Source organism: Mus pahari, chromosome 6 (assembly GCF_900095145.1).
Source record: "Mus pahari chromosome 6, PAHARI_EIJ_v1.1, whole genome shotgun sequence".
NCBI lineage: Eukaryota > Metazoa > Chordata > Mammalia > Rodentia > Muridae > Mus > Mus pahari.
The window spans coordinates 60,148,855-60,159,781 of record NC_034595.1 but is presented as its reverse complement, the minus strand read 5'-3'; the positions used below and the strand labels follow the sequence as shown (position 1 = coordinate 60,159,781).

At 41.1% G+C, this 10,927-nt stretch overlaps 1 protein-coding gene across 3 annotated transcripts in view; it reads right to left on the bottom strand.

Annotated features, from left to right (window-relative positions):
* Eps15 (epidermal growth factor receptor pathway substrate 15) overlaps positions 1 to 10,927 on the bottom strand; it is a 105,681-nt gene that overhangs the window by 21,810 nt on the left and 72,944 nt on the right. For all 3 annotated transcript variants that reach the window (XM_021199624.2, XM_029539647.1, XM_029539648.1), the window contains exons 14-18: positions 8,000 to 8,161; positions 7,453 to 7,650; positions 5,616 to 5,816; positions 2,554 to 2,670; positions 2,290 to 2,380 (exon numbers count right to left, since the gene is read on the bottom strand). In XM_021199624.2, coding sequence (XP_021055283.1) covers positions 2,290 to 2,380; positions 2,554 to 2,670; positions 5,616 to 5,816; positions 7,453 to 7,650; positions 8,000 to 8,161 — 769 coding nt within the window. The remainder of the gene's footprint in view (positions 1 to 2,289; positions 2,381 to 2,553; positions 2,671 to 5,615; positions 5,817 to 7,452; positions 7,651 to 7,999; positions 8,162 to 10,927) is intronic.

Below are 10,927 nucleotides of genomic sequence, written 5' to 3'. Positions count from 1 at the left end.
GGGGGGGGGGTATAGGGAACTTTCAGGATAGCATTTGAAATGTAAATAAAGAAAATAAAGAAAAATAATAAATTAAAAAAAAAAAGGTTACAGGGGAAGAGAGACACAATAGTAAAAATTTACCAACAAAATATCTACTCCTCACTACTAGGCAGATCTTACCATCAGTACTTCATGTAATAAATAAGGCCTGACTAAGCAACAACAAAACAAAAACAAAAACCCTCAGAAATTTAAGAAGCCAGAGGCAAACTCTCACATCTATGGTCACTTGAATTTTGACAAGAGTGTCATGAGCACACAAGAAAGAAATGGTGAAAGGACAGTCTTTTCAACAAACGGTATTTGGGGCTGTGGATGAAGTTTACATTAGCTGAGTGCTTTCCTGGGTGGCACCAAGCCCTGAGCTCCAGCCCCAGAACCCCATATGTCTGCCATAATGGTGTGCATCATAATCTCAGCATTCAGATATAGAGGCAGAAGGATCAGAAGTTCAAGGTTAGCCTTGGCTATACAGTGAGTCTGAGGTCAGCCTAGACAACAAAACATGAGGGGGGTGGGGAGAGAGAGAGGGAGAGAAGGGGGAGGGAGAGGGAGAAGGAGAGGGAGAGGGAGAGGGGGGGAGGCGGAGAGGGGGAGAGAGGGAGAGGGAGGGGGAGAGAGAGAGAGATTGAGACATTTATACAACAAGGATATTTACTTCATACTGGATATAGAATTACTAAGCTAAATCTCTAAATCTCTACAGTTATTAAGATCCCCCCCACTCCCCGTGTGTGTGTGTGTGTGTGTGTGTGTGTGTGTGTGTGTGCATGCAGGTGCCCAAGAGGCCAGAGTACATCAGATCAGATCCCTGGAGTGGAGTTACAGGCAGTTTGAACTGCCTGATATAGGTGCTAGGCATCAAATCCAGGTCCCCTGGTAGTGCAGCAAGTGTTCTCAACCTCTGAGCTATCTCTCCAGCCCCAAAGCTTCAGATTTAACAGCTAAAACTATAAAGTTGTTGGAAGAAAACCAGGCGTATGAATGGTCATGCTTGTTATCAACACTCAGGAGGGCTGCCATTAGCTTGTGCCAGTGGAAGACAGGAGAGGGTATCAGATCCTCTGGAACTGCCATATGGAGACTGGACACTGATCTCAGGTCCTCTACAAGAGAAGCAAGCCGATTAAGCCAAGGCTTAATTGCTGAGCCATCTCTCCAGCCCCTTGTTTGTGAGAGACTATGCAGCCCTGGCTGAAACAAGCTCTGTAGACCAGACTGACCTCAAGCCTACAGGATCCTCCCACCTCTGCTTACCAAGTGCTGGAATTACAACCACACACCTATGATACCAAGCTCAGTTTCACAAGATAGTTCTGGAAATAAAACGTAATTCAAAAGACCGTTGTCACAAGAAATATTTAACGTAGTTCACAGACATGATATATTTTAGTCAGAGTTATGGTTTTTGTTTTGTTTTGTTTGATTGTTTTTGAGATAGGGTTTCTCTGTATAGCCCTGGCTGTCCTGGAATTCTTGTAGACTAGGCTGGCCTCAAACTCAAAAGATCCATCTGTCTCTGCTTCCTGAGTGCTGGGATTAAAGGCATGTGCCATCATGCCCAGTGAGATTTGTGTCTCCAAAATTAGAAATATATTAAGGAAAGAGAATCAGACATCTAATTCTATTACAGCTTCCACTGTTATTTCAGTTTTACTTTATTTTTGAGATAATAATCTCACTGTGTAGCCCTGGCTATGTAAACTATGCTGGGTTTGAACTCAAGAGATCCATCTACCTACCTCTGCCTTTTGAGTACTAAAACTAAAAATTTATGTCACCATGCCTGACACCTTCTACTGATTCAAAATTACAGTGTTAGCTTTTTTTTCTTCTTCTTTTCTTCATTTTTAAAAAGTTTCCTGAGGCAGTTTTGTTCTATAGCTGAGGCTAAACTCAAATTTGCAAAATGTTGGGATTACAGAAGTGTGATTCCATGCCTGGCCTGCTGTTAGTATTTCAGTAATTATTAGCTAAATAATGCTGATTCATGAGTGTGCAATCTCTATCACTGGCTTATAACATACCTTTCCTTTAGTCTTTACTCTGAAGAAACATTCTCTTAATCAGATAATCCTATGGTAGAATATTAAAATTAAATAGAAGCATATGTAAGACTAAAGACCCTTATTCTCAGCTTTGCTTATATTGTAAAACATGCACTCTCAAAACTGAAGACTTAATGATTATATAATTTACACAGCAGAAATATTGTTTTAGATATACTTACAAAAGAAAGATACTTACTGCCAACAAAAGGATCAGACTGGAAAAAATCCAAGTTTGTATCTGCAACTGCATCTGTCAGTGAACTTGATTCTACATTAAATGGATCTTCCTAGAAATAATTAATTAAAACAGATATTTTAGTAACCAAACGTTTAAAGTACTTCAAGTGACCTACATTCTGATCATATACATACTTTGAAAATTTTTAGTAAATATTTCTCAGCTACAAAAATCATTTAAGACATGAATAACAAGAACAATTGAATGTACAATCATCTTCACCTCTTTTGAGTGCTTGTCATCGTCCAATCTGGGACTAACTTTCTCATTACCAGCCGCAGTCACAACCTCGCTTTCATCAGTCACATCAGAAGGCGCGATTTCAGGACTACTTCTTACCTACAGACACACACGTGAGCAGGACAGGTAAGTCCCTGTCTCAGGCAGGTGACATGGCATGTGCTGTTGCTGAGCCTGGTAACCTGAGGTCCGTCTCCAGGATGCATTGGAGGGAGGGAAAGCAAACTCCTACAAGTTTTCTTCCAACTTCCACAAGCACACTGTGGCATGCCAAATCCACCCATAAATATAATAAAGACTTTTGGAAAAGATTATTTTAACAACTTTTTTTCTTTGAGAGAGAAACAGGGTCTTAATGAGAAATCCTGGCTGGCCTGGAACATACTATGTAAACTAGGCTGGCCTCAAACTCAGAGGTTCACCTGCCTTTGCCTCTGTACTGGGACTTAAAGGAATCACAACGCATGACTAAAAACAATTTTTTAACTGTGTGTCTGTATGTTTGTGTGTCTTAAAATTTATTTTGGTATTGGGGATTAAACCCAGGGCCCTTTAAATGATGTGAAAAGTATCTGTCACTATGCTGTATCTCCAGACCCTTAAAACCTTTTTCTATCCAATACTAAATGGTCATCTCTGAACTCATACACACACAGGTAACACTATATGGACTGAACAGGTTGTATTTATTTTCTTCCTCCCTTGTCCCCTCCTTCCCCCTCCCTCTCTCCTCCTCCTTCCCGCTGCGCGCGCGCGCGCGCGCGTGCGCGCGCGTGTGTGTGTGTGTGTGTGTGTGTGTGTGTGTGTGTGTGTGTGTAAAACAATTAAAGAAAAAGAGGCCATGAATTTCACCAGAATGTGGGAAGGGTTAGAGGAAAGGGAAGGGAAAAAGGATGTGCTCAAAATTTAGTTTCAAAAAAGTATTAAAATAGTATTTAAACTATTAAATTCTTAAATACTTAAAAACAAAGTAAACTTTAAATAATGTTATTACCTAAGTCAGGTTTTCATGCTATCTCTGCAATTCTCTAGGCAAAAGCAATTGCACAGAGGTGTTTGAGGCTAACTTGGGCAACACAGTGAAACCCTGTCTTCAAATGTTATTATCTATAGAAGTGCTTTTGTTGTTCTGAGACATGGTCTCACTACATAGCCCAAGATGGTTTAGAACTTACAACTGTCCTCCTTAGCCTCCTGAGTGCTGGGATTTAGAGTGTGGCATGCCAAACCCACATGATGTGCTATGGCTGCAGGATAGCCAAGCAGGTAAAGACACTGATTACCCAAGTTCAATTCCTGGTCACAAGGTAAAAGGACAGAACTGGCTTCCACATGTTTTCTTCTGGCTTTCATGTAGACACTCTGGTATGTGTATACATACAAAATAAAAAGACAAAAATTTAAATGTACCTGCCACCATGTCCACCAGAAATACTGATTTTCATCTATGTTCTATGAAAAGTAAATAAAAAACCAGGTGTGATACCACACTCTCTTAATCCCCTTAAATGGGAAATGGAGGCAGGCAGGTCAAGTGCATAAAGTCAGGACTGAGAAGATGGCTTCCTTGGTAAAGTGCTTGGTGCACAAGCATTAGATTTAACTGAGATCAAGTCTGAAACTCCCAAGTAAAAGCCAGGCATGGTAGGGAACCCCAATGCTGGGATGGCTGAAACAGGTAGACATACCAAGTCTAGCTAAAACGGCAGTCTCTATTTTCAGTGAGGAGACTGTGTCCCAAAAAAATAAGGTAGATAGCGGTACTAGAAGAGAGCAAAGTTGAACTATGGCTTCTATCTATACCTGCATACATAGATGAGTGCAACCAAAGGTAAGCACACCTGTGGACCCCCTCTCCCTACAGGCAGACACAGTAAGTTAAAAAAGAACTTAAAGACATCCTTAGCTACATATTAAGTTTAAGGCTAGCCAGAGCTACACAAGACCTATTATTTTAAAAATACTTTTATTAATTAGATTACATTTGAACATTAGTTAAAACTGAAAAGAAAAAATTTCAATTGATGGACCTGAAGGATTATTTTAGCAGGTAAAAACACTAGTTGTGCTGGGCAGTGGTGGCACATGCCTTTAATCCCAGCACTTGGGAAGCAGAGGCAGGCGGATTTCTGAGTTCGAGGCCAGCCTGGTCTACAGAGTGAGTTCCAGGACAGCTAGGGCTATAAAGAGAAACCCTGTCTCGACCCCCCACCCAAAAAAAGAACACTAGTTGTTCTTTCAGAGAACCCAAGTTCAATTCCCAGTACCCACACAAGGCAGCTTAAACTGCCTGTTAACTCCAGCTCCAAAGGACCTGACACCCTCTTCTGGCTTCTGTGGGTACCCTGCACACACATATATAAATAAAAATTAAAATTTATCTTCAAAATTATACTTCTTTCCATTAGATACAATGCTAATAAAGCACTGCTCTGGGGCTGGAGAGAGAGCCAATTTGATAAAGAGCCTGCTGCTCAAGCCTATGGACCGAGTTCAAATCCCCAGCATCCATGCAAAAAGTCAAATGTGGTGGTGTGTGCTTGCAAACCCAGAGCAGGGGAGGGGTAGACAGACAGACACCACCCTAATCTAACGGGTAAGCCCTAGATCTCAGAGACCTTATTTTTTTAAAAATAGTGAACAGCATCTAAGGAGTGACACTTTGAGAATGCCCCCTGGTCTCTGCACAGAAGTCTGTACACACTAACTTTGATCTTCATCAATCTGTGTGTGGGGGGGGAGTGGAGGGGGAAATTTAATACTAAACACTATCTTCATCAATCTGTGGGGGGGGTGGAGGGGAAATTTTAATAATAAACAATATCTTCATCAATTGTTGGGGGGGTGGAGGGGGAAATTTAATAATAAACACTATCTTCATCAATCTGTGGGGGGGGTGGGGGGAAAATTTAATAATAAACAATATCTTCATCAATCTGTGGGGGGGACTGGAGGGGGAAATTTAATAATAAACACTATCTTCATCAATTGTTGGGGGGTGGAGGGGGAAATTTAATAATAAACACTATGAAACAAAAACTCACTGATGACTCCTGGTGTATGGGTTCAGACTCGAGGTTGTTCTGGCCTTCAGCATGTTCGTTGAGGTTGGCTGTTTCACTGCTGCTGGTGCTGAGGCTACAATAATCTGTAGCACCATTAACAAGAACGCTTTGTGGGCTACTGCACCAATTTGATTGATTATTATGAGTTTCCAGATCTCTCATTTCCAATCTCATTTGCATCTGCCAACACAAAGTAGAATATAAAACAATTTAGTACTAGAAACACAGAAATATCTATGCCCCTAGACTAACTCAGGGATGAGTTTGCTTCCTCTTAGCAGATTCCTCTAGGAATGAAACATGACTTAAAGGCTTTGGTGAGTCCTCCTGCAATGACAGCGTGCATGAATTTGTTTTTGTAAGCCTTGTGAAATTTCTCTCAGGTCTCTGAGAACTGGCAGTCTTTCAGGGTATAATTAGAAAAAAAAAAAAAAAGGCCCAAGATACTAGAAGAAAAGATAGCCAAATAACAGAAAAGGAGATTCAGCAATGAAGCTATAGAGGAGTTATAGGAAATTACAAGTTTACTTTAGTATACTCTACAGTATACTACATAGAATGCAATATAAAGTATATGTATGTTATACACACACATATGCATATATAGTATATTATATAGTATAAGAAGTTTTAGAATGGGCCACATTCCTGTTGGAGAAGAGAGTAAGGGTAAGACAAGCTAATGCTCTGTTCTGGCACTATTTGTAAGTGGGAAAGAAGAGCCCTAGAAATTATCTTCTAAAAAAATAAGTCACACAAAGTCCAATAAACAAAGGATAAAGCTGTTTTGACCTCAACTAGTCAAATGAATTCAACCGTAAGACTCAAAAGGCAGAATCAATATATAATAATAAACAGAAATGAGAAAACTAAATGATTTCACTAAGAAAAATTGATCTAAAAATTAGAATCCCCAAAAAAGACAGTAAGTTGTGCAGTGTCTTAGTTAGAGTTATTACTGCTGTGATGAAACATAATGACCAAAGCAACTTGGGGAGGAGAAGGATTATTTGGCTTACACTTCCACAGCATTGTTCATCATTAATGGAATTCAGGACAGGAACTCAAACAGGGCAGGAACCTGGAGGCAGGAGCTGATTCAGAGGCCATGGAGGTGGGCTGCTTATTGGGTGGCTCCTCATGGCTTGCTCTGCCTGCTTTCTTTTACAACCCAGGACCACCAGACCAGAGATGGTATAAGCCACAATAGGCTGAGCCTTCCCCATCAATCACTTATTAAGAAAATGTCTTTCAAGCTGGACATAGTGATATGCCTTTAATCCCAGCACTTGGGAGGCAGGGGAGGGTAGATTTCTGTGAGTTCAAGGCCAGCTTGGTCTACAAAGTGAGTTCCAGGATAGCCAGAACTGTTACACAGAAAGACAAGACCCTGTCTCAAAAAAGAAAAGGAAAAAAAAAAAATGCCCTGCAGGCTTGTCCCATCTCACAGAAGCATTTTCTCAATTGAAGCTTCCTCTCCCCATGACTCTAGCTTGTTTACCTCATGTTTGCTTCATTTAATCCTTACAATAGCCCTAATAAGGAGGTTTGTTGTTAAATCTTCAACTTTAAAGATAAAAAAGCTGATACTCAAAGGTTATTCACCTACGAAATGACAGAGCCAGCATTTAAACCTGAACAGCTTTAACTACAAAGCCCCTAGTCTAATCCATTATGTAAACGACCATTAGACACCAACTTTTAAGTATTAAACAACCAGATATACTAACTAGGCAGATGAAGAAGGGGCAGGTGTTAGAAAGTTACAACAAGGACACACAAGGCCCCTCTGGGCATCCTGCTGGTCTCCACTTACTGAACTGATTTCCTGCTGTGACTCTTGTAGGTGCTGCTGAAGAGGCTCCAGCTGAGCCTTCCCTGATTCCACGCTTTCTTCCAATTGCGCTGTTTCTTGTTGTAGGCGACTTAGTTCTTCTCTAGCTTTCGACAGTTCTTCCTCGTAACTGGAGATCTGAGATTCTTGACTAGTTATTTCTGCTTTCAGGGAAGAAATCTATAAATGGAGAAGAATGGGAGGAGAGTGAATTAGACACGAGATGTCTAGTTTAGTGGACTGGAACTTTTGAGGTATATTTTGGTAGTGAAAGGTAACAGAGAAGGGGCTAAAAGCAACTCAGAGGCATCATCTGTGTAACACAGGTAATATCTGTGTAATCAAGAGCTGGAAAACTTCACCCTTCTAATTCCTACTACAGAGAACTGTAACCCTTCCTAAGCATCCCTCCAACGCCTTCATAAAGCAACTGCTGGCTACAGCGCCACTAACAAGCAGGGGACGTTTTCTTTTTAAACCAGGAACAAGATGGAGGTAGCAAGTCCGTCAGTAAGCAGCCAGGCTTTACCAGCTGGGCCTCCTCAGCACATTTTTTTCTGACTTCCTTGAGCTGCTCCTCCAGCTGGGCTTTCTGCTCATCCAGTTCATCCAGGAGTTCCTGCACCTGCTGCTTCTGGGCCTGCAGTTTTTGTAGATTAATACTCTCCTTTTGAACTTCATCTTGAAGATCCTGAAACACAAGAAAACTCCCACGTTTATCTCTTTGAGGGCATGGACAGGTGAAATTTTAAGTCTACTTTAAGGGAAAACAGTCTAGTTATTAAGTATTTTGTACTAGAGAACTAAAGCACTCGATTTTACATGCAGTCTTCAAGTGACCTCTTCTGGATTTGGATCTATAGTCTGCTTACTCAGATAGGTCCTTGGATGTCTAACTGACTGCTGTGTCAAAACAGAGCTCATACTATTTCCTGAATCTGCTGTAACCTCAGTCTTCTAGTGAAAACCATGGCATCTTCTTCCACCTTTTTCCTTCCACTTCCCTTTCTCTTCTGTGTCAGGGCTGCCAACAAATCCTTCCCTGCAGTGTTGGTTTAAGTCATCTTCATCTCTCTCAGAGAGTTACCTTTCAAGGGGTTATACTGCTTCACCTTAGCTACTCTGACATGTATTTTCAGCACCCTAGCCCCTTTAAAAAAGCCTTTTGCCTTGTGGGACTGAGCAACTGCTAGATCCCTGGGTTTCCATTCACAGCTACTGCTGACCATTGTTGGGAGTTAGACTACAGACTGTAAGTTATCAAAAAATTCCCTTACTATATAGAGACTACTCATAAGTTCTGTGACTCTAGAGAGCCTTGACTAATACAGAAGCTGGTGGCACACACCTTTAATCCCAGCACCTTCAGAGGCTAAGACAGAATAGATCTCTGAGTTTGAGGCTAGCCTAGTGTACTGACTAGTTTTATTGTGTCAACTTGACACATGATAAAGCCATCTGAGAGGCAGGAACCTTAACTAAGAAAACGACTCCATAATATACAGCTATATGGCATTTTATTATTTATTGATTGATGTGGAGGGCCCAGCCTTTTGTGGGTGGTGCAATCCCAGGACTGGCAGTCTAGGCTCTATAAGAAAGCAGGCTGAGCAAGCCACGAGAAGCAAGCCAGTAAGCAGCATTCCTCCAAGGCCTCTGCACCAGCTCCTGCCTCCAGGTTCCTGCGCTGTTTGAATTCATGTCCTGATTTCCTTTGATAAACAGTGCTATGGAATTGTAAGCCAAATAAACCCCTTTCCTTCCCAACTTGCTTTTTGGTCATGGTGTATCATCATAGCAAGAGAAACCCTAAGACACCTGGTCTACATAGTGACTACCAGGACAGCCAGGGCTACATGGATACCCAGTCTCACAAAAATAAAAAACAAAACACCACTACCACTGGTACCACCCCTCCCCCAATCCTGGTTAAAAGCCCAGCATCAAAAACAAAAGGAACAATTCCAACTTATGTCAAATTCTATATTTTCTTATTGTATGTAACAGTGAAAGGAGTGGTCTCAGATGGTAGGGAATAACATTTGTCAGATCTTGGATGAGTGTAGGGAAGAAAGGGTTGGGAATAGAGGTGTATAGCTACATAGGATTATAGTCTGATGTTCTATAGAAGAGCAAGATAACTGTGGTTCACAGTAATTAAACATCTCAAAGTAAGTGGCTAGGACTTTCAAAGTTATTGACACACACACACACACACACACACACACACACACACACACACACAAATAATGTGTGTCTGAGTGACAGTTTTGCAAATTACCAGTCTGATCAGTGCACTGTATAAACAGGATGAAATGTCATACTGCATCCCAAGATATACACATAATTACTGTGTGTCAGTTAAAAATAAGAAAAACAACCTTCCCCACCCCCTTTTTTGAGAATGGGTCTCATGTAGCCCAAGCTGGCTTGAGCTCAGATGCAACAAAGAATAGCTAGCCTTGACCTCTAAAGTAGTGGAATTACAGGTATGCCATCACAACTGGAAAACAATGCTTTAAAAGCATGAAACACGAACTAAAACAAAATCTGTGTCAAATCATATCACTTACCAAAACCTTCAGTCTTCACCTCCCTGGGAAAAAGCCCTCACAGCCCTTAAGAACCTACATTATCTTGTGTGCCGACTCATGCCCAGTGCTCAGTTTATCCCAGCCACACGGACTGCTGAGCTGCTCCTCTCCATCCTCCAGTGCGTCACTGCTACTTCTCCTAAGCATCTCTGTCAGAGCTTTTTTTTGCTACTGTTACAGTGTCAGTTTCTGACCAACATAACCAACACCTCCTGATCCCACTCTTAGTATTTAAATAAGACAGGGTTTCTCTGTGCGGCCCTAGCTGTCCTGGACCTTACTCTGTAGACCAGACTGGCCTCCAATTCAGGTTTCTACCTGTGCCTGCCTCTTGAGTACTGGGATTAAAGGGAGGCACCATCCCTTCCCCCCAGGCTCCAGTATATTTTCTATAATAGCTTTTGTGTGATAATTTACAGCTACAGAGTTAATACTTTTACTTTACTCAAGAAGTTGTACAATTATCATCTAAAGGCATTTCCATCAACCTCCCAAAGACACTCTTACTCATTTCAAGTCACCCCCATTATTCCTGACCTCCCTTCTTTTACTTCCCATTCTCCTCTGTCCTAGGCAACCACCAACCTATTTCTCTCTTCTACAAATCTGTCTAATTTAGAAATTTTACATAAATGTAATCATATAGTTTTCTCCTAACTGGGTTCTTCTGATTAGCACAATGCTTTCAACATTAGTATATAATTCTTTTAAACCACTTCACTGATGTATATAGCTTATACAACACACTTAAAACCTGTCCTTTCCAAAAGACACTGTCAACAAGACAAAAAGGCCACCAACAGATTGGGAAAGGATTTTTACCAATCCTAAATCTGATAGAGGACTTATATCCAATATATACA